This window comes from Plectropomus leopardus, chromosome 15, assembly GCF_026936395.1.
Source record: "Plectropomus leopardus strain MGB_pleo_1.0 chromosome 15, ASM2693639v1, whole genome shotgun sequence".
Classification (NCBI taxonomy): Eukaryota; Metazoa; Chordata; class Actinopteri; order Perciformes; family Serranidae; genus Plectropomus; species Plectropomus leopardus.
The window spans coordinates 29,162,536-29,185,830 of NC_142190.1; the positions used below are offsets into that span (position 1 = coordinate 29,162,536).

The following is a 23,295-nucleotide window of genomic DNA, read 5'->3' on the forward strand; positions in this document are numbered from 1 at the left end:
TAATCTGTAATCCTCACCGCTAGATGCCACTAAATAGCCCTAAATCTTACACACTGCTCCTTTAAAACAACTATTTCTATTATGTATTTCATTATTCATAATAAATTATTGCTATCATTGTTTTTTTTTTATTTGTTAATGTCTTTAAAGCTAGTTTTATATTTGAGCTTCCTCTCCTCTCTTTGTCTTTTTTTCATAAAGGTGCAAGTGAAATTTTCACCTTGGCTAATAACAAAAACAAAAATTCTGATATTTTCACAATGATTTCCTCCCAGTTTGGTATGAAGATTAATTTATTGAAACGCTTTTAAGAGAACAATGTCATTCCAAAACTCTAGAATGACATTTTTTACTCCCCTGTGCTATCAAAAATAATCCCTCATTAAGCAAAGTATTTTGAAATAAATAAATAAAAATAGCTTAATTAAGAAAAGTCTAAACCGAAACTTTTGATTGGTTTAGTGAATTAGAGTAAATATGCTGCAGGAGGGTTTGTTTCTATCCGATTATGCTGAACTCTATCCGTTCAAAATGATGAAAAAACACTACCATAAGAAATTGAATCAAGTGCGTCTGACCTGCGGGCAAAGCCTCGAGACTATGACATGAATTTGATCGGGCTAGTAGGCAGGAAAGATTATCAGAGCAGATGTCGTTTCACTCCTATTGGAACAGTAGGGCCAATAATAAACACACGCACACACACAGACACACAGAGCACACGCTAATCTGAGACAGCCTAGTAGCCCTTGCACATCCCTTTCTCTCTCCTCTCTTTTCTCTCCGTCAGCCGACAGTCGCTGTTCCACCAATGTCAAGTTTTTTTACAGACTGTATTTTGCACAATTCTGCCTTAAATTCTATGAGCGCACCAGGGTCCTGGGTGTGAGTTACGGCACTGCTTCAGCCTCCAGATGGACACACAAGGGGAGAAGAAAAGACTATTCTGTGGGAAATGGCACATAGTTTGCCGTTTTGCGTTGTTCATTTGTTTCTTGGACGCAGTCCGGGGACAGATTCGCTACTCCATCCCCGAGGAACTGGAGCATGGAGCTTTTGTTGGCAATATTGCAGAGGACCTGGGCTTGGATTTGGGAAAGCTCTCTGCGCGCAGGTTCCGGATAGTCTCCGGTGCCAAGAAGCAATATGTGGAGGTAAATTTAGAGAACGGAGTTTTGTTTGTCAATGAAAGAATCGATCGGGAAGAACTATGCGAACAGAGTTTGTCTTGTTCTTTTCACTTGCAAGTTGTTATAGAAAACCCTCTGGAGCTGTACAGGGTGGAGATGGAAATTTTGGACGTGAATGATAACTCCCCGAGTTTCCCATGGACCGAGTTTAATCTGGATATATCGGAGTCAGCTGCGCCAGGTTCACGTTTCCCACTTGAGAGCGCACAGGACTTGGACGTCGGATCCAACTCCCTGCGCACATATTTGCTGAGTGTAAATGAACACTTCCTTTTGGATATACAGACGCGCAGTGATGGCAGTAAATTTGCAGAGCTGGTCCTCCAAAATCCACTGGACAGAGAGCAGCAGAGCGCGCATCAAATGGTCCTAACAGCGGTGGATGGAGGCGCGCCAGAGAGATCCGGCACTGCGCAAATTGATATCACCGTTTTGGATGCGAACGATAACGCGCCTGTGTTTGATCAGTCCTTTTACAGAGTGAGGCTGGCAGAAAACGCACCCAAAGGCACAGTTGTCATAAAACTCAACGCGTCCGATTTAGATGAAGGTCCCAACGCTGACATCACCTATTCGTTCAGTGGCCACGCGCCCATCAAAGTGCGCCAGCTTTTCAGCGTGGACTCGCGCACGGGGGAAATCAAAGTCAAAGGTGTGATCGATTATGAAAAGTCCAGGATGCATGAAATTTATGTCCAGGCTAAAGATAAAGGTCCCTCTGCTGTGGCAGTTCACTGCAAAGTTCTTGTGAACGTTTTGGATAAAAATGACAACCTCCCAGAGGTGATTTTGACATCAGTGTCCACACCTGTGCAGGAGGACGCGCCCCCAGGAACTGTGATAGCTGTAATCAGCGTAATGGACAAAGACTCGGGTGAAAATGGAAATGTGGACTGTGAGATCCCCCACCATGTCCCATTTCAGCTCCATTCATCTTTTAAGAACTATTACACATTAGTAACTTGTGATTTTCTGGACAGAGAGGCAGTGGCAGAGTATAATATCACCCTTACCGCGCGAGATATGGGCTCCCCACCTTTATTCACAAGGAAAACTATTTTAGTTCAAGTGTCTGACGTGAATGATAACGCGCCTCGCTTTAAACAGCCTTCATATACTGTGTATTTGACTGAGAACAATGCGCCGGGAGCATCCATTTGCTCCGTGACAGCTCAGGATCCAGATTCTGGCCAAAACGCATACCTTTCATATTCTATCCTGGACGGAGACATACAGGGAATGCCTGTGTCCACATATGTTTCCATAAACTCTGACAACGGCAACATTTACGCACTGCGATCCTTCGACCACGAGCAACTTAAAAACTTTCAGATCACAGTTCAAGCTCAAGACGCAGGGTTCCCACCACTTATCAGCAACGTCTCAGTGACTATATTTATTTTGGACCAGAATGACAATGCACCTGTCATTGTGTCCCCGGTTGCGCAAAACGGCACCGCACCCAGCGAAGCAGTGCCTAAATCAGTTGATGCGGGCTACCTCGTCGCCAAAATCAGCGCCGTGGACGCAGACGCAGGTCAAAACTCGCGTCTTTTTTACCAGCTGCTCCAAGCAACAGACCCGAGCTTGTTCAGCATCGCTCTGTACACAGGCGAGATCAGGACGATACGCCAGCTGGTGGAGAAAGACCCCACGAGGCACAGATTGGTCATTCTTGTGAAGGACAATGGTCAGCCGCCCCTCTCGGCCACTGTTTCCATCATCCTGTCAGTGGTTGACAGCCTGCCAGATTCGAAGCCCGATTTGGGTGACCTGTCACTAAGCCCACATCACAGCTCCAACTTCACCCTGTACTTAATCGTGTCTCTGGGCGCAATCTCCTTCACATTCCTGGTGGCTATTATCGTCCTGGTTGCAGTGCGGAGGCTGAAGGGCAGAGCGTCCAGCAGAGAGTCCAACTTCCCCTCCATAGGCGGGTGTTGCTGCTGCTGCTCGCGCTCAGACACATCCACCACCACAGAGGTGTTCAAAAAGTCCAACTTAAACGTCCGGATGTCCTCCGGTGCGTCCGGCTGCGCGGAGACCAGCAGCAACGGGGCGCTTCCTCAGGTGTATTGCTACAAAATGTGTCTGACGCCGGAGTCGTCCAAAAGTGACTTTATGTTCCTGAAGCCCTGCAGCCCGGTAATGTCAGTGCAGCAGAATAACGCTAAGAGTACAGATTACCTCACCTCTGGTTGGAGCGCGCTGGACCGGAATGACCTGGCCAACAACAGAGCTGCGACCCCGAACGAGGTAATAAAATGAAGCATACAAATAAAAATAATAGATGGGGTTATTTCTGTTATAATTCCTCACCTTTCCCAAAACTATCTCAACCCAGCCATGTCTCTGTCGTCCCGCTGTTCCACTTCAATTAATATGAGACAGTTTGGCTCAGGGGCAGAAGTCTCCATGCGTTTTTACGCACTAGGGGACGCTCTAACGCGATCCATGTAGGCTACTCTTATTTATTTATTTTAATACTATCATCATTTAATATGTGGAAAATTATCCCATTAATATAATGTATGCGACATTGGAAAACATAGCCTCAACCATCCCACATATTTTGACATTAATAACTGCAGGGGCATAGCATAAAACTATGAGCCCTATGCTGAAGTAGTCTGTGGCCCCCCATCCTTCCCGTCTTGATCTATGCCTGTCTCACAAACGTTTTTATTTTTTTATTTATTTATTTATTTATTTACAAAATCAGTTTTCTTTCTTTCTTTCTTTCTTTCTTTCTTTCTTTGTCTTTCTTTCTTTCTTTCTTTCTTTCTTTCTTTCTTTTCTTTCCTTTTCTTTTTTTGGAACCATGTTTTTCACATGGCTGTTTACTCATTTTTGCTTTAGCTATGTTCAGAGACAAATCCTTGTGCATGGGCAAACAAAACCCTTTAAACCATTTTCCATCTTTAAAGGGCAAAAGAAGCCTTTAAGAATTTCCACTATTTTTTCTACAATCTCAGTCATTCATTTGATTTTTTCAGCCAATTTTAATCTAATTATGTCACTTACTAATTAATATAAAATATAACTTGCCATTGGGCAATAAAATATTGAAAATACACCAAACTTTCAATTTCAGGCTTTTTGAGCACTACTCATCCCCTCGGTAATCAGCCCCACTTCTTCAACTATGACACCCTTGATAATATGTAATATGGCAAATTACTACAGTTTGTTAAGGATAATGGCAGGCATAAAAAGTACGACAGGGATACAAAAAAAACCCACATCTTAATCACAGAAAGCTCTTTACACTGCTGCTGTATTTGTGCTCTATAGTCAACAGCATCATTTGTATAACCATCAATATTAAGCTGCACAATAGTCACATAAGCAGATTTGTTAGTAACTCTGCAATTTTTAAGAGAAGTGACATCTTCTCTCCATCACTGTGATGTTGCATTAGCGAGCCTTTTTTTTGTAAATTTCTCAATGTGAGAAAAGTATTAGAGCTGTATAGGACTTAATGTCTGTAGAACTTGACTGCTGGCTTTCAGCATGAACATCTGACATGAACGCATGTCAGTCACATTGACTTTGACTATACAGTATTCAGTGCTGGGGAGGCTGATTTGAAAGCACAGCTTCAGAAGCTACCAATAACCTCACTGTGGAAGTGTGAAGGAAGCTGAACTACAGCAAACCTACCCAGAGAAAGAAATCTAGTTTGGTTATTTAATGTACTTTGAAAAAGGAATACAAACTACTTTGTAAAAAACGATCAAATTGGCAATGCACATGTGATACAAAATAATGCCAACATAGAATACAAAAAGTCACATGCCAGCAAAAAATGCTTCGCAAGTGAGTTTATTGCAAAAAGTGTTCACTTGTTCACAGGTCATAAACCTAAAAAAACAAATAAATAAATAAAAATTCTCACTATTCATGGGGAAGTAGAAGAATGTCAGCTTAAGTTTTGCATACAATTGCCTTTTTTTTAAATCAAAACTGCTGCTGCTTTATAAAAGGAACTTTTATTGTTATTTGTGCAGACTATCTTAATTATATGTCACATTCTGTATTTAATTTTCCACAAGGCACTTTGATAAACATTTATTGGTTGTTAAGATTTTAGGATTTTACTATGTTGATTACATACTGAACTGCTTTATTATTCATGCAATTACTTATTTTCCAACCCAGTATTTAATTTGTTATGACAGTGACTGCAACTTCTAAACTAAAATGCTACAACTTCTCTGAACATTTGTTGAGAAAAAAATACCTATGGACAGCTGGTCTAAAGGAGGTCAATTACTGAAGAGAAAAAATGAAATAACAATAATAATAATAAAAAAACAATCATTCCTTTCCTTTATGGCCCACATTTTTTTGAACTTTCAGTCATTAATCACACAAAATAATGCACAAATTAATTTATTTACTTGAGCCATTATGAAAATATGAATGTTGTGCTATCAGCAAGTTACTGCAAAATGTAGTTATACTCCTAGTTTTATTACATGTTGTTCACTACTCCCCAACACTGACAGTGTCACCCATGATGCCCTTGGACTTGCCATTACACATGACTGCATCCAGACATAAATGCAGTGAAATTGTGTAAGTGTTTTTTTTATGTTTTATGTGTTCAGCTGAGGTATTCAAACAAGGACTGGACTTGGACCAAGAACCAACGAAACTCAGCATACAAGAGGTAGGAATACTTTAGTTGAGCCAGTTACAATACACACACACACACACACACACACACACACACACACACACACACACACACACACACACACACACACACACACACACAAACACACAAACACACAAACACACATAAAAGCACAAGCCTAAACTTAAATACTTTATCTCCTCAGGTATAGTGCAGCTAATATGGAGGGCACTCTCACTCGTCAACAAAAAAATGACGCCCATGGGTTTTCCTGCTCTGTGGCTCCACAGTACTGGACCTGGGGAAACCATATGAATGGTAGGTGGCAACTGTGCAATTTGGGCCCATAATTGTTCACATGAAAGTGAGTGGTGGGTTGGGGTTGGGGGGGGGGGTTTCTCTGTGTCTGTGCCTACGGATTTATTCTGAAATATAAAATGGTAAACTGAAAAGCAGATAATACCAGGCCCCAAAACTGGGGGTGGGGGGAGGATTTGAATGCATCAATATGAGGATTACTTAAGTCCCTGCAAGATGTGTTTGGCTTTTTTTTTTTTAAGCTGAAATTAAGAAGATGCCTTTAAAGCCACCTTATTCAGATCAAGTATACTGTATGTAAATACAAGCTCTTTGCAGAAATAATCTTCCGATACAAACTGTAATTTATGCACATTTTTTGCAGACTGCAAGATGGCTCTCCAAGAGGGAGCAGTTCCTCACTACTCGTGGACTCCAAAGTACACGCAGCCGAGCTCTGAAGCCCCAGACTACCAGCACAATGTGTACATACCTGGCACCACGTCTGACTACAGCACTCTGAAGCTGGCACCCAGAGGAGAGCTGGATGTGTACAACACCTTCTCTACTTTTGGAAAGAAGAAAAAATTCATCTCAAACTATGAACAAGCTTATGACAACGATGACAGTCTCATAAGTAATGAGATTTTCAAATGATACTCCAACTGTTCTGTATATTCTGTGTATGACATGCACATAGAGCATTATCTAGTTCCATTTATAACCACAAAACAGGCTAAGGTTTTTTCTTTTTTTTCCAGTGGAATTTAAAACACTCCACCCCACAAGTATTTTTTATTTATTTTTTGTAAATACTGAAATAAAATATAGATAAAGTCTATTTCGAGTCACGGTGGGATGAAGGGCTGACTTTCCCACCATGAAGTTGTAGTTTAAGGGGAGTAAACCACTAGAGAGAAGACTTTGCTTTTCCAGCAGCAGTGAGCTCAGGTAAATGCGATTTGATCTTTTTGGAAGCTGCTGGTTCTCACTGAGGTCATGGCGAATGTCTAACTTCAAAAAAAGGTTCACGATTTCAGCAGCTTACAGTCTATTGCACAAGAGTTGTCCAAGTTACTTTTATGTAAGTAACACCTTTCTGTTATATAGAGACTCATGCTGTGTGTCAAAGTTGTGAACCGATTCACTGTACTAGCAGGAAACTTTATGCTTTATAGCCTTCAAAGTAGAGGTTTCTACCTAAAGTTCACATATTTAAGATACGGATTTTTAAAAAAGCATAAGTGCTATACTCAACAACAACCTCTGTGAATATGATTTTACCCGACACAGATTTATGTACAGGATTTACTACAATAACAGCTGACTAAATAGTATTTAATGACATGTCATTTGTTCATTTGTTGTTTATCTGAGTACAGTCCAAGTGCAATGCACAAGCAATGCAAACAGTTGACAGAGGTAATGCAATAGAAAAAGGTCCCAATGGCAAGTACATCTGATTTCAGAGATATGACATTGAAATGATGAGTGTAACCTCCAATGTGTCTATAAACCAGGAGTTTATTGAGGTTACAAGGTTTAACAAGAAACAGCATCACAGCTGTGGATTTACTCATTTGGCCTGTGCAGCAGACCATTACACTGACACATCACATCGAACATTTGGCACAGAGAAGGAGCAGCACCACAGGTGTAATGTCACTGCAAATAACACACACACATCTCAGATCACTCATATTGTTTGACTGCTGACAGAATTCTGGTTATAGAGTTGTTTTTATCATCGAGTGTGATTTGTGTATGTACAGATGTTTACTCAGTTGCTTAGTAAGACTGAACACTCTGTATATAGGCGACGTACAGTATATATTAAAATCAATAAATCTGTCTTAAACTATGTAGTTGCTGCTTTTTGACAAAACAGACATGCTTTTATTTTTTTTGTTGGTGGATGATATGCTGGACCAATGTGATTATGTGGCCCTGAAATTATTTCTAGGATAATAAAGCAATCATTTCACCATGAATAAATAACAACCAAATCATCAGAGAAATGTTGGCATTGTGTGTTTCTGCATACCATGGCTATGTTGCGTTTGCTCCAAAATGTTTGGCACACAAGCGGTCAGACAGGCAAACAATGCAAAAGAGGTTAGACAAAAGGTGAGGTAAAAAAAACATAAGCAGGGATTTCAACAATTAGAAAAACTTACACAAAGAGGAATGTTGGAATGCCAGACATGAGGTACGAAGACAAACAGGCACAGGCAGCACACACACTAAACACACAGGGGAGGTGGGGATGGTAAGGCACAGGTGAAACACATTAGAGTGGGGCAGACAATCACAGAAGCAGGAAACACTTAAGGGCATGAAGTGGAGACCTTAAACAACGGAGAGAGGTTTTTCTGGTTTATAAAATCAGTTATTAACAGTTATGAAATCAATACGTTCAGTGGTCAATCCAAACATATGAAAACAATGGCAGAAGTAGGTGAAAACCAGAAGGACAAAAATAAATAAAATAAAATAAAATTAAATTAAAATAGAGATAAGTATGAACATGCACAGGAATTTACCTAATTAGATTAGTTCAATAACAAAGCTATACAATCTGCATATATTAATAGTTTGGGTAGTTTATCATTATTACGTCTTATGAAGTTATATATATGTGTGTGTGTGTGTGTGTGTGTGTGTGTGTGTGTATGTGTGTAAACACAGTTCGTTTTGTTACTTGTTGGTCTCAGCACTGATGGTCACTCACTTTAGAAATGTTGATAGTATGATATGTATGCATATGTAACTTACTAGTTGTTTTCAGAAGCCTACAATACTTATAAACCTACAAGATTTTCCTCAGGTGACCAGGCTGATGAATAAATACAACAACAACAAAGGCAGGAAAGCAGTAAACCTAAACTTGTGAATGTGAAGGTTTTTTTAACACCATCAAAAGCTGACATTGAGGTTTTCTTTTCATATCAGAACACAAACAGTGTCAATTACAATACTAAGTGCAGTTTTAGCCATTCTGTGCAGATTGATAAGATCAAATGCAGTCCCTTGGCATTGAGAGCATGGAATAAAAATGTGTCAGGAGCATGATTAGCGAGCTGGCTTCAAAAGTGCCACCCTCAAACAAGCTGGGGGCAAAGCTGGCAAAGCTGCTGCTCATCTGGCCTGCTCTGACCTCACTATAAAAGAGCTCTTTACAAATTCACTCATTTTGTGCCAAGAAGCTGACATTGAGATTTGTCTCCAGAGGGGTCAGACATATGAACAATGGAGTCCCATTTTTTGGGACACCCACTATCAACGCCACTGCACAATTTGAACCCTTTACTCCCCTGCTGAGATGCAATCAGACCTAGTTATTTCAGCCAGCCCTGCTAAAGCTCAATGATAAGGTGAAAGCCTTAAGCTGAGTCAGGAGGATTCTCTCTTTACGACATGAACTTCTGCTCACATGATGCCTAAAGAAGAAGAAGCTGTTGTGACTTGGGTGACTCTGTGTCATTTCCTCTTGACACTCTGGTCAGAAAACCCAGCAGTTCACCTACCATTCTGGAGATAATCTGCAAGATCCGTCACCTCTAACTGAGCTGTAGCAGAGCAAAGGGTTAATCTGGGGCCTGGCTGCTGCATTGAACTGCTTCATGTTCAAAAATCCAAGGGCTAAGGGCCAGTTTCACATTCATTCTGAACCCTGAAGATCAAGCCAGCAGGATAAAACCTCTGAGGCAAATAATGGATATACTGTATATCCCCGTCATGTTGAGACTAGGAATTTAAGATACAAATCCAGATAGGACCATATCCTGCCAATAATTACAGATAATCAAGCCAAGACTTATGACTGACTGTATCACAACCGATACCAAAAACAGCCAGGCCTAGCAGTCACAATATGTCCCATGTGCAATAAGTAGAGACACATAGCGTATGTCTTGCTTCTGTGCCATGTAGAATCTGTTTAGAGCCCAGTCTGTGTTGCTTTATTTCTCTGCAGATCCCTTTTATCTCTCCCAGCAATCCACAGTTTCAGCAACTCTGGTTTCTCCCCTTTTTCTCCACTAGGGGGTGCCTTTACCTCACAGATAGCTATTTGAAGGAAACTAACCTGAAATCCACCCTTTGATTTCCATATTAGAATTAATCCTTAAAACCTTAGCAAATTGGTATAAAAAAGGGGGGAGAAGGCAATGAGCCCCCCACACACACACACACACACACACACACTTTTAAATACACCTCTAATAAATCAATCTCTCCTTTGAAAAACAAACAAACAAACAACAGACTTTCAGGTCATTTTCAAGTTTTTCTTTTAAAGACACCAGTATTTTTTTCAGGTTGCAGAGGTTTTAATGCTTGTAAAAGGTGTCTGAATACAGCACAAGTAAACTGATGATGCCTGACATCATGTCAACACATTTGTACATGTAGTAAAAACAAAATATTGATAGAGCAGACAATGTCAATGTTCTGACACCTTATACTGTAAAGACAACATACCACTGACATATGTACAGTTAGTGTGACACAGATATTTCCTTTTGATTACAGACATGAAACAGATGGCGAGTGAATACTGTGTGAACAGGTAAGATAATTAAATAAAATTAACTATTTAATGCATTAAAGTAACAGATGATATAGTGAGTGCATCTGTGTGTGTATGTGTGTGTGTGTGTAGGTGTTTGTGTGTGTGTGTGTGTGTGTGTGTGTGTGTGTGAGAGTGTGCGTAGGTCAAGTCAAGATTCTCCTGTAATTCTATAAACTGACACAGGATGGCGCTATAGGAGAGGAATGTTGAGGACCACCCCATCTCACTGCCCATTATATCACTATGCAATCCCCTTATTCATACAAATACATCTGAGGACAACGGACAGTGGTCACTATTCCCATTGTTAAGTTTTTGTTGTTGTTTTTTAAAGTAGGAATACGTTTCTCATCATTACTGTGGACACAGCTTTGAAGCATATTATCTGTTTGTTTGGTGAGGTCAGACTGAGTGAGGATTAGCCACAACACAACTTCATACTTAAACATTTTGACAAAGACCATATTTTAAATAGAGTGATATTATTTCAGAAAGTATTCTCACCATCAGTCAAATAACAAGAGCATCTTGCAGTATGATATACTACATAAAAATATTAGCAGTGATTGAAGAGCAAGGAAATGATATGAATGACAGAACATAAAAAAAGAAAAAAAAAGAAACATGATATCACTCTAATGTTTCCTTATTATATTCCCTATTTGGTGATATTTCCATTGTAATTTCTAGAAATATCTGTTTTTATCTAGTTTTTGTATGAGAAATGTTTCCACAAATCTATCATAATTCATATTTTCCAAAAGAGGGCTCCTTGTGAGAAGAAACCACAAAATTTGTTCATCGTTTGTTCAGTCCTTTAATTTCATGGCAGATGTGCTTGCTTTAGATCAATGTTATAAACAGCTAGAGTCAATTTCCCCCAAAATAAATTTTCTTTAAACAGTACAGGTCACGTGTGAAGCAAGCAATTAAGCAAAATAACAGTAAATACAGTCATGTAAAATGTACTACATTAAAAAAACAAACAAAAAAAAAGTTAATTTCAGCATTGGTCTATAAAACATCTTGAGACTGTTCATAGAATGTCATTTATTTATGATTAACAAATACATGTTTTTGAACCGCATCAATATATTTGTCATTTCACAGGTGAGAAAAATTAAAACTGCATCTGAAACTATATTTACAACTTTGTAATCATGAGTTGTATAGTTAGAAATTTCCTTAAAAATATAAAATTTGAGCTTGAGCTGCTTAATTAACATGCAAGATAAAACAACAACATAAAACAATCTGCATTCATTTTTTTGAGTATCAGGTTTTGGGCACCCCTTAATCTCAGTGAGCCCCCCCCCGTGCAGCCCACACAGATGCTTTGTACGCCCCTGCGGAGCATAGCTGTGAGAGCCCCGCTCCTCCAGCGGTACTGCACCGTGCATGGCCTACTGCAGCTCCAGCTTTAACTGGTGGAGGCAAGAATGACACCGGCGCTCCCCTGCATGAAGACAACCTGATCGTAAGGATTTATTTCATTTCTAGATTCAGAAATACCACAATGATGGCGCTTATCATTGCACCTTTACGGACACGCTTTGTCGCGGCTGCATTCACATTCATTGCACTATGGGGATGTGCGCTCTCCATCACTCGGTACTCTATACCGGAGGAGATGGAAGAGGGCTCCTTTGTTGCCAATCTGGCTACAGATTTGGGTCTGGATGTTCGCAGTTTGGTGGAGCGCAGAGCCAAGCTCGATGTCATTCACAGCAAAAATTACCTTGACATCAACAAAGAAACGGGGGAGCTCGTAATCCGCGAGAAGATAGACCGGGAGAGTATATGCATGACTAAAACAACCTCGTGCTTTCTGAAAATGGATGTCATACTTGAAAACCCCATTCGTATATTTAACATCGAGTTAGAAATCATGGACATCAACGATAACGCGCCCGTGTTCCGCAGAAAGACAATGCAATTGGACATATCCGAGGCAACCCCTCCCGGTGAGAGATTTTCATTGACAAATGCTGTGGATGCGGATGTGGGGGCGAACTCAATCAAGACCTACTATCTTAGCGAAAGCAAATACTTCAACATTGATATACAAACTGGCAGCGATGGCTCCAAATATGTCGATTTAGTGCTGAACGGCCAGTTGAACCGGGAGGAGCATTCAATTCATAATTTGATTTTAACAGCTGTGGATGGAGGGGTGCCTCCCCGCTCCGGCACAGCCAGCATCGTTATTAATGTCTTGGATATCAATGACAACGCCCCCCTGTTCAGTCAGCCTGTGTATGCAGTCAATGTATCAGAGAACTCAGCTGCAGGGACAGTGGTCATGACCTTAAACGCAACAGACTTGGATGAAGGCACGAATGCCGAGCTGATATATTCATACACTCTGTACACCTCAGAGAAGACTCAAGAGCTCTTCTCGCTTGATCCAAACTCAGGTGAGATCAAGGTGAAGGGGGTGATCGACTATGAGGAGAGCCAGAGCTTTGAGATGCACATACAGGCTCAGGACAGAGGTGCGAATCCAAAGTCTGGACACTGTAAAGTGACAGTATTCGTCACAGATCTGAATGATAACTACCCTGAGGTGACCATCAAGTCTGTGAAAAGTTCACTCACTGAGGACGTTGCTGTAGGGACACTGATTGCGGTGGTCAGCGTCAGTGACAGAGACTCTGGGGTTAACGGGCAAGTAGAACTCACTTTGAATCGCCAAGAGTCTTTACCATTCCTCCTGAACAAATCCTCAGAGGGTTACTTTGAGCTCCTGGTGTCAAAGCCACTAGACAGAGAGATCATAAGCAAATATGACATCACACTTAGAGTGACAGACAAAGGTTCGCCGCCATTATCTGAGAATGAAACCATCACCTTAGAGATTCTGGATGTCAATGACAATGCACCCACGTTCCCCCAGTCCTTCTACACAATCCACGTTGTGGAGAATAATCTACCAGGGGCATTATTGACTTCTCTTAGTGCATTTGATCCAGATCTCAACGAGAACCAGTATTTAGTTTATTTCATAATGGAGAAGGAGATTGTTAACACATCAATGTCAATGTTGTTCTCCATCAACCCTGAGAATGGCGATCTTTATGCCCTGAAGACCTTTGACTATGAGCGAGAGAGGGATTTCCTCTTCCACATCGAGGCGAGAGACTCTGGCGTTCCCCCGCTGAGCAGCAACGTGACAGTTCACATCATCATCCTGGACCAAAATGACAACACTCCTCTAATAGTGTCACCTTGGAGGGCGCAAGGCTCTGTCGTAGAGGAGGTGATACCGAGGTCCACGGATAAGGGGCACTTGATCGCCAAAGTGATCGCCATTGATGCAGATTCAGAGCAGAACGCCCGGGTCACGTATCAGCTCCTGCAGATCAGCGATGCAAGCCTCTTCAGTCTGGATCAGTACAACGGGGAAATCCGGACGACGAGGATGTTCAGTTACAGAGACCCAAGACAACAGCGGCTGGTAATTGTCGCAAAAGACAACGGCGAGCCAGCTCTGTCTGCTACTGTCACCATCAAGATATCAACGGTGGAGCACGTCATGTCCTTTTCAGAGACCACAGACCTGCCACTAGAGTATGACGTCTTCACAGACCTGAACCTGTACTTAGTCATCGGTTTAGGGGCCGTGTCCTTTCTGCTCCTGATAACCATCTTGGTTATTATTGTGCTGAAGTGTCAAAAACCAAAGCCGAAGGCCATCAAGATCCCCCCGGCTAACCGAAACAGCGTGATCAGCAGGAACAGCGTGATCAGCCAGAGGAGCTCCACCATTGCAGATTCCACCCTGATCTCCAGCGATGCCTACTGGTACAGTTTGTTCCTCGCAGAGACCAGGAAGGGCAAAGTAGTCGTGAGACAGCCGATAATCCCCAAAGGAGCTGGGTATTTTGTTTCCAGTATACCCAGGAGCATAGGGCCGAGTGAGACCACAGACTCCAGAGCATCTACACTGGAGGTATGTATGAATTAAACAGTAGATGGGTGCTTACAAACAACACGGGGGCAACCAGAACATACTGGCGAGACGGTTAAGTGGTGGTGTTCAGGGTATTACTGCGGTCTGAAAAGTTCTTAAGTGTCATGCTAAATTTCCTGGAAGGCCAAATAATGTCATGTTCTATTAACTGTAGATGTAAGTTGGTGATAATGTCTGCAGATTCAAAGTAGTGCCTCTACAACTGTGTGATTCTTACAATAGCATCACCTTGTAGGACTGAATACATCTGAAAATTTGCAAAATTGCAAAGCCAATTTTCTAAGTGTCAGGTATCAATCTTAGTTTCTGGTTATTTTAGCTGTTTCAGAGACACTTTGGGGCCACCACTTGAAAAGAGATTTTCTTCAAATTGAAGGTCTTCAGATATCACATTGTTCAGAGTTTAAGCTCACTAGTGGTAAATTCTACACAAAAACACAAGGGTCCAATCTGATTTCTAAATGCAATGCAATGTTACACAAGTGCTTCCCAAATTTTTTGGCTTGTGACCCTTTGCAAAACAACAGTGTGCATTTGGGGCCTCCTGTCATGTTTCAGATGTGTATGAGTTGCAACATTTTCCCCCAGACACTTGTTCAAATAATTGTTAGAGGCTTGAAGAGGTAAATCATCTTATGATTTATTATTTAAAGGATCCAAAATTGGAACTCACAGGACTAAACCACCCAACTGTATAAAGCTCTTTATACTCAGTCTGTTATATGAAGAAGACTATGTAGTAGTCTCATGTATCAGTAACTGTGGGCAGTTTTTTCTTTGGAGCAAGAACTTTATTTTTATATTTCAAAGTATGGTTTTTGCTACAAAAGATTGTATATTTTTCTAAAGTAGGGTTTTGGATGTAGGGTTTTACTTATTAGTAATAATAATAATAATGATAATAATAACAATAACAACAACAACAGTTATCATTATTATTATTAGTATGGGATATCAATTAGCTCAGTGGTTCCCAACCAGGAGTCCTGGTGGTTGGGGGAGTTCCAGGGGATCCCCAGAAAATAGGGGAATAGTTTAGTTTCTCAATTTAATTTACTATTCATTTATTTATTTTTCATTAATTCCTGGAGAAGATAGTGCCAAAAAAGTGAAGAAAATCAAGGTAAAGACAAACAATGCATGCATGGGGTTAAATGGAGACGGAAATATAAACAAAACTAATTAAAAAAAAAAAAAAAAAACAAAACCCAAAAACAAAAAAAACAACAAAAAAGACAAACAAGAAACATGCAAAAGATAATTAATATTCTTGCTATTACAGACATGCAGACCAGTTGTTTTACAGTATTATAGGATGTTAATAATGGCATGTTTTTGCATGTGTATGAGTGCATATTTATAGCTGATAAGAGGAGAGAGAAGAGGGGCAGAACAAATAACTATAAGGAGAAAAAAAAGTAATATAAATAATTATACAAGCAATATATAATACTACATGTATATGATAGTAAATATAGGAAATGTTACGTTCCCCAGTCATGCACAGTGGATAAAGGGAATAACAATAAAAATGAAACTGAGGAAACAGGAAAAAAGGCAAGCAGAAATATGTTCATTTAGAAAAGTTGTAATTATTAAAAAAAAATAGAGACAAAAAAAGGCAATAGAGTGTATAAACAAACAGTCTTCAAAAAATCTTTTTAAAACTAAATTTAAATATGAACAACTCAACCAAAATGTTAACATCCAGGGAGTAAAGATCAACGATTCTGTTGCACTTGGTGTCTGCAATCTGACACATTGCACCCACGCTGCCATGCTGACCCTCTGGCCTCAACATCTGGCTTCTTCAGTCACGCACACAAAAACAAACAGGAAACAGGCACAAAAAAGAACACACCCACCTTTCACCCATAACAGTAATAATGTAATAAAGTAATACAAAAAAGAGTCAGCTTAACTCAACATTTGAATTGTCTTTAAAAGTGAGCCAAAAGTTTGTAACAGTGACGACTCTGATCACAAGCTTCACTTTTTCCACGCTTATCTCCTCAACTTTAGTCGACAACTATAGAATTCTGATCTTAATGATATTTACCAACTAAGATTTTTTCAGATGGAAGCTGAAGGAAAATCCCTAGGGGTCCTTGACATGAAAAGATTGAGAACCACTGTGCTAGCTGATATTACTCTAAGCTCAATGAAAGTAGAAAGTAGAAATACTGCATTCATTAAGTCCAGAATTTGTCCTTGACATTCTATTCAACTTACACCGATATACTGATATATATATCTATATATATATATATATATATATATATATATATATATATATATATATATATAATGCACTTATTTCCAAATGCAACAGAAAAAAAAATCTGAGAAATTATAAATAACAACTAAGTATATAGTCATGCTGATATTCATTATCAGTGTATTTCTACCACAAACTATCACTGCATAATTAGGCCAAACAAATACCCCCACAAAACTCAAAATGTGCCACTGTTGGATGTCTTATGTAGTATGTAGGTCATTTATTGCAGATGCATAACACACAATCGGAGCATAAGTAGTGGGTGTGAGCGTGGGGGAAGCACTTCAAAGAAGCCCAGACATGCAGGGGTTCTCTTCAAGGACAAGAGATGTGGCTGTACTCAGATGCATCATGCAGGGGGTCTGCGGAGTCACCAGCGGCGCTCCTGCACACAGACAGTAGACTGTAAATTAGAGTAGAACGGCAGAAACCCATCCAGATGTTGTTTGCTTTTGTACAGCTGGACCTGCAGACTAAACTGAAACAAGTGATGCAATGAAAGATTAAACAACATGAATATGCACAGGTGCATGCAGAGAGAGAGAGAGAGAGAGATTTGTGTGTGATGTGTTTGCATTGTAAGTGTGAGTGTCTGAGATTCACTGAACTTGTCTCTTTTTTCTGTTCTTAAGTACTCAAAATGAAAGGAAGTCCATTCTACAACTGGAGGTATGCTGGTTGCTAACTACATTCTGTAGAGCCACTAGAATTGTGTAGACATTTTCTCTCCTTTTTCCTATTTGGTATATATTCTTGGTTTGGCTCAAAAGTCCTGGTTTGATAAACTGTCATAGCTCCCAATATTTGGTGTAATCCCTCGGTCGACATACTGTCCTGATTAAATAGAGCAGAATCGAATATTTTCCATTTGTCCCCGGTCAGGCTATGACCCTCTACAAATACGGCACTCTGTTCCACTGCTATGCCACTGTGAGCAGAGCAATTTAAATTGGCCGGTCTCTCAAGTGCGAAAACCTATCAGCTTACTGAGAGCTGAGATTAGAATAAAATTGGCTGCCGGTCAGACCTGCGTTGTGCACATCTGGCTCGCTTGGCGGAGATTCAGGGCAAATTTGTGATGGCACAGATAGAAAAAAAAGGGGGAATCAGGTTATGAATTGTCCCAAATTGGTTCTCAGAGTGTAACTTACCTGAGAGCACAGACTGTATCAAAGTATCTCCACATCCTAGAGCATGTTTCACATTTATTGGCAATGCCCTATAATCATATGGACCCTATTCTATTTTAATGTGACACTTGGGAATGCTCCCATTTTTTTAACAGGTTAATGATCTAAGACTTTTTTAATGCACTCAGTAGATATATTTCCTGCAGATTTTGATCACACATTTTTAAAAATCTGCATTATTTAGTACTTGCACTTTCTCAAGATAATCCATCCACATATCAAGATGCTGGTTAAAAAAAACAAAACAATAAAATTCTACATAAGTTTTAAGTGAATGTTGCCATGTAAACGCCCCGTCACTTCTTGTGCAACAGCTCTGGTTGACATTCCTGCAGTCAGCATGTCAACGGTACGCTCCCTCTAAACTAGTAACATCTGTGGCATTGTGTTGTGTTATCAAACTGCACGTTTTAGAGCGGCCTTTTATTGTGACTATCTCAAGCCAAACCTGTGTAGTAATGATGCTATTTAACCATCATCCCGATATGCTGATATTTCAGGTAGATTAATAATCTTGGAAATAGAGAAGTGCTCACTAATTCAGATGGAAACAAATTTCCTACCAAAATTTGAGAGAAATAAATCTATTGAGTGCATAAAAATGTCTTACATCTTTAGCTTAAACTTGTGAAAATGGGGGTTTAAACCAAAGTGTTGTGTTTAGATTTTTGTTCAGTATTTTATCCCTCTATAGATGTAATATCGACCCATGAAATACCAAATAGCACCCTGTGATGCCTGCTTGTGCATGCTTTAATTCCACGCTTTGCTTCCCTACTATAGTCAATGACCCTGTCATATTTTCTTTTAGCTGTCTGATTTCTATGGATGATTTGGTGAAAATTCTGAATTCTCAACAACTCTTATCTGAAACAAAATATAGTATGTATATATATATGAGTCACCTTTACCTTGAATTCAAATGTCCCTGAAATCCAGCGCCATGTCAATGATGGTGGCAGTAACCAGTCACGATCCACTGTTGCATGAGTGAGGACTTTCTACAGGTTTATATCGGGTTTGACTTCCTGCGTCGGCTAATTCTGTGTTCTGTCTCTTAGCAGGAACCCAGAAGAGAACTGCCATGATATAATCATCTCCTCATGGCAGTCTCTGGCTGGAATTCTTCCCTGTGACTCACAAAGAAGATGCAAAACATCTGTTCTCCCTCAGTCCCTCTGCTCCAACTCCTTCTTTCTCTCTAGCTCCTCCAGTCCTGCGTACAATCATCGACCACTGACCACCTCAGCTTTATACCTACTTTTCTCTCTTAAAGCATGGATCTGCATGGTTCTACAACATGTTCAAAATATTTGGACTTAGATTTGAAATCATTTATTGCAGGATATTTGGACATCTCTAGAGTTGCCTCATGTAGTGAAATCATCCCCCATTCTTAACGCTTTGAAACTCCTCAGTGGACATATTTGCCTTCTCTCCAGGGTTTACGCCGTGTGCTGTAGTTCTACAAACCATCACCATATATGTAAGCTGCCATTGACCTTTTTTAAGCAAGAGTTCCAAACACGCCTATTCACAAATACGCATACGAATCAGGGTGATTATGATTCTTCCGTAAGTAATACTGAACTGTAGCTGGTTACATCATTGATTCAGGCTTTGCACTTGATGTTTATGTTTTTGGAATAATAATTTTTACTGTATAATGAGTCTTGCTGTTCAGCAAGGGTCACTCTGTCAACTAGCAACTTAATGATAAAATAATGATCTGATTTTAGATTTTTTTTTACAATGTTTGTTGTACTCAACAGTGATGAATGTGTGAAAATGACAAAAAAAAGAATGAAAGAAGACTGTAAAACAAAACAAAAAAATCCACATAGGAGATACAATGTTCCTTTTTTTTATTTGATTGTAGATACTGTAGTGCTATAGAAATTATAATGAGGTCAGAGAAGCAAAATGACCCTCACTAACATCAGGTGTACAATGCACACCTTACAGACATCTGTGCTGTTATAAAGTATCTGATGGGGCATACAGTTATCTTTCTGTATTACCAGCCCAGTCACCAGGTGAAAATGTTGGCATTGTACCTTTCTGCACACCATGAGTATGTAACATTTGTACATGTCGTAAGTATAAAAACAGCGCTTCTAAAGTGAAGTGGTATATAAGCTAACTTTATCATCCTGAGATGGAGGGGGTGGAGGATGATGGTGGGATACCTAGGCAAGACGCCTGCCAAGCTGCAACAACAAAACCTGTTGTTTTTTAATGACTTGTTACTGTTTTTACATAAAAATAGCGCCACGGAAAGCCGTTGTTTAACACTGAAACATTGCTGCTTTTCTAGCAGGGATTGTGCCCCCAAACTTGGTATTTTAAGCCAGGATATGATCTTTTCCTTACCATAACCAAGTAGTTTTTGTGCCTAAACCTAACCACATGTTAACCACAGTGCTGTTGAAACATAAAGTTTCAACATAACTACTACAAAATAATGTAATGTATTATGTTACAGATCCAAGGTCTGAAGAAACCGTAGACGTGAAAATAAAGGACGTAGCTTCAACCATTGGGACGTCACAGTAGCCATGAGTGTGGACTGTTTTGAAGTCGCAAGTTCAGCATTACGGCTGCTGCTATCTTGGTTTGTTGGAGTCAGAAGTGACCATATTTGGACGAGAGGCTGGTGCTGTGAAAAAGTGATTGGTGGATCTGACTGAGAAGCTGAGAACACTATCGGCAGACAGCCTGTCACTCTAAGCAGCCCACCTATAAGTATTCATAACTTTAAGCCCATAAAAAAATGTGAACAGGTGAGTTATATAAAATTTAATTACCTGTTGGCAAGAACAGGAAAAATAGCTCTAGAGACCAAAATTATTTTTGTAGCAGGCTGTAATCATGTTCTTCTGCCTTTAAAGTTGGGCATTTTTACAGTAGAGTCTATGAGGATGTTTTGTAGCCATTAAAGGACCTGCAGTTTTTGGCACTTGACACTTGTATTTCAGTTGAGGTTGCCACTCAGCAGATCCATACAATGCCATCATTTTTTTTTTCTGGTGATTGGGTTGTGTATTTCACTGCAATATTGAATTTTCTCAACTATGATCATGTTCAGACTCTAGCTGGTTCAACCTGTCTCCTCTTGTTGAGGTGAGTGAGCTATTGGGTGCATGAGGGGAGGTGTTCTCACATCAAATTTTCAATCAGAGGCACTCTGACATTGCAGATTTGGGCGGAGCTAGAATTGGCAGCATGCAAAACAGGAACCACATTTTTCAGAACAGAGTCAAATATCAATTCAAATATCTTTGTAACAAGATTTTGTGTATAACAACCAAATATCATTCCTAATTCTCACTGACAAAGCTGGAAATTCAAATATTACATGCATTTATTAATTGCAGATAGTGCAAGTCATAGTAATAAATATAAAAAAAAATACAATCACAGTGCAATTAAAAAAATATTTTATAATGATAAATACTCTGTTTATTGATAAAAGTGAGGATATTAAAATGTATTAATCTCTGCCATAGGTAAAAGGGAATATAAGGTCCAGGCAAGGTCTTGTTTTATGAATATTCCTGTTTTTATAGATATTTTATGTATTAACTTTTAATGCTGCTTTTGTGAGCTTCTTCAAGGGCATTTTGTGTTGCATATTTGTAGTTTAGTGCATATGATGTTGTTTTGATAGTGTACATAAGTTACGGAAACTAGAGTACTTTTCTTGACCTCAGAAACAGTGCCGTAGCACTGCTGTGAAGCCCAGGACTTTCATTACTCAGAAACAAGGAGCTCATTAGGACAGCTTATTAGGGTGCTAAACGATCAAATATAATTGGGTGAGGTAAAGAGACGGGAGGACATGGTGTTAATTATAGTTGCAGTATTCTGGTGCTGACTCGGCAAGACAAAAAAATAGCTGAACACATAGACGGTGCATAAGAAATATTAAGCAGCTGCTTTGAAATGTGCAGCAGATCTAAATGTGATCGCAGCACTCACTCACTAATGCAGCTGGGACAGAATATTTTGAGATGTATCGAGCTGAATATCCTGAGTCAGTGAAATCTAACCTCTCTCATCCTCTCCCACTGTTGCCTGCTTTGGGTGGTGCACCGGGGCCTCCTAGACATCAACACAGTTATCTGTCAGCCTGAAGATGTCACTTAATGAGACATCTCTTGCTGTGGAGAACATGTTATGTGCACAGTGTCTGAAGCAGTTGATTCCAACAGTATTTAAAGAATTGTTGAATTGCACATATGATGAGCTCCTTGCGTGCCTTCTGCATTGTAAAAGATATAGTCGATGAATAAAATCATACAGTATTCCAAATTACAGTCACAGTACCCCAATGACAAACTACCATGAATTGCTAAGGCATTGTTGGACAGGGGCTAAGCCTTTTGGTTTCAGAGCAGGCGTTCTCTAAAGAACTGGTAAATGCATTTACTGTAAATCAAATTGCTTTATACTTTGTGTTTTTTATACAGTAGACTTTTTTGATATCTTCTGTCTTCACTGTGATCAAATGGCACAGGAGGCGCTTGTGCTCGGTATAGTAAAAGTGTGTTCTTTCTCATTTGTGTACGCCGTTTTTTCCTCTTTGCTAACTTTGCCAGTCAGATTGTACAGTATGCTTCGAGAGTGGCATCAAACCTAATCTGGTCCCATCCCACTTAGTGGATCAAAGACAGTATGGGAGAGAATGGTCTATGATTTATTTATTTTTTTCAAGTCTAGTTAATTGTCAAAGAATTTTGATGTTGCTTATTTGGCTTCAGTGTTCTGCCTGATCATGCTAGTTTGAATAAAGCTTTTTAATCTGTCTTTCTGTTGTGTTTGTGATGAAAAATGAAACACAGTTATCGGAAGTGACTGCTGGAGTGTGACACACTTGCTCTCTCGCTCTCACACACTCTCTCTCTCCCTCTCAAATTCCCTTGCATACACACATTTTGACCCACTTTCTCTGTATAACGCTCTGTACTAATTCTTGGAAATTGAAAACTAAATAAAGGAGATGTGCCTGCAGTTCAAATCGCAGAAGCAGACAAATAATAGCTTTGTCAGGATTAGTAAAAGCCTGGAGCCAAATTGCACAGTCTGGTCCACACTGTGACCACACAGGGCTTTCAGTCTGCAGTCCTGCAGGAGACTGATGTGTGAG

General features: G+C 39.9%; 2 protein-coding genes across 5 annotated transcripts; both read left to right on the forward strand.

The window, feature by feature from the left end:
- The first annotated feature begins 204 nt into the window (after positions 1-204).
- On the forward strand, positions 205-7,990 carry LOC121952373 (protocadherin-10-like). Its single transcript, XM_088088804.1, has 4 exons — positions 205-3,446; positions 5,804-5,865; positions 6,038-6,150; positions 6,515-7,990. Exons 1-4 carry the CDS (start codon positions 915-917, stop codon positions 6,784-6,786), a joined length of 2,979 nt encoding a protein of 992 aa, XP_087944930.1. The 5' UTR covers positions 205-914; the 3' UTR covers positions 6,787-7,990.
- A 4,047-nt stretch (positions 7,991-12,037) lies between these two features.
- Positions 12,038-22,955, forward strand: LOC121952997 (protocadherin alpha-C2-like). Of its 4 annotated transcripts, none has more exons than XM_042499904.2 (3): positions 12,038-14,654; positions 17,589-17,625; positions 19,211-22,955. In XM_042499904.2, exons 1-2 carry the CDS (start codon positions 12,219-12,221, stop codon positions 17,598-17,600), a joined length of 2,448 nt encoding a protein of 815 aa, XP_042355838.1. In that variant the 5' UTR covers positions 12,038-12,218; the 3' UTR covers positions 17,601-17,625; positions 19,211-22,955. The 4 variants fall into 4 exon arrangements, with proteins under 4 accessions (XP_042355838.1, XP_042355835.1, XP_042355836.1 ...); XM_042499903.2 differs by having other exon boundaries at positions 12,039-14,654; positions 19,208-22,955; XM_042499901.2 differs by lacking the exon at positions 17,589-17,625 and having other exon boundaries at positions 19,208-22,955.
- The last annotated feature ends 340 nt before the right edge of the window (positions 22,956-23,295 follow it).

Excerpts from the sequence above, each read along its gene's own strand:
- LOC121952373 (XM_088088804.1), top strand. The coding sequence starts at position 915 with ATGGACACACAAGGGGAGAAGAAAAGACTATTCTGTGGGAAATGGCAC. Across the intron at positions 3,447-5,803 it reads GAGCTGCGACCCCGAACGAG|CTGAGGTATTCAAACAAGGA; the intron begins GTAATAAAATGA and ends TTATGTGTTCAG. Across the intron at positions 5,866-6,037 it reads CGAAACTCAGCATACAAGAG|GTATAGTGCAGCTAATATGG; the intron begins GTAGGAATACTT and ends TTATCTCCTCAG.
- LOC121952997 (XM_042499901.2), top strand. The coding sequence starts at position 12,219 with ATGATGGCGCTTATCATTGCACCTTTACGGACACGCTTTGTCGCGGCT. Across the intron at positions 14,655-19,207 it reads CCAGAGCATCTACACTGGAG|CAGGAACCCAGAAGAGAACT; the intron begins GTATGTATGAAT and ends TCTGTCTCTTAG.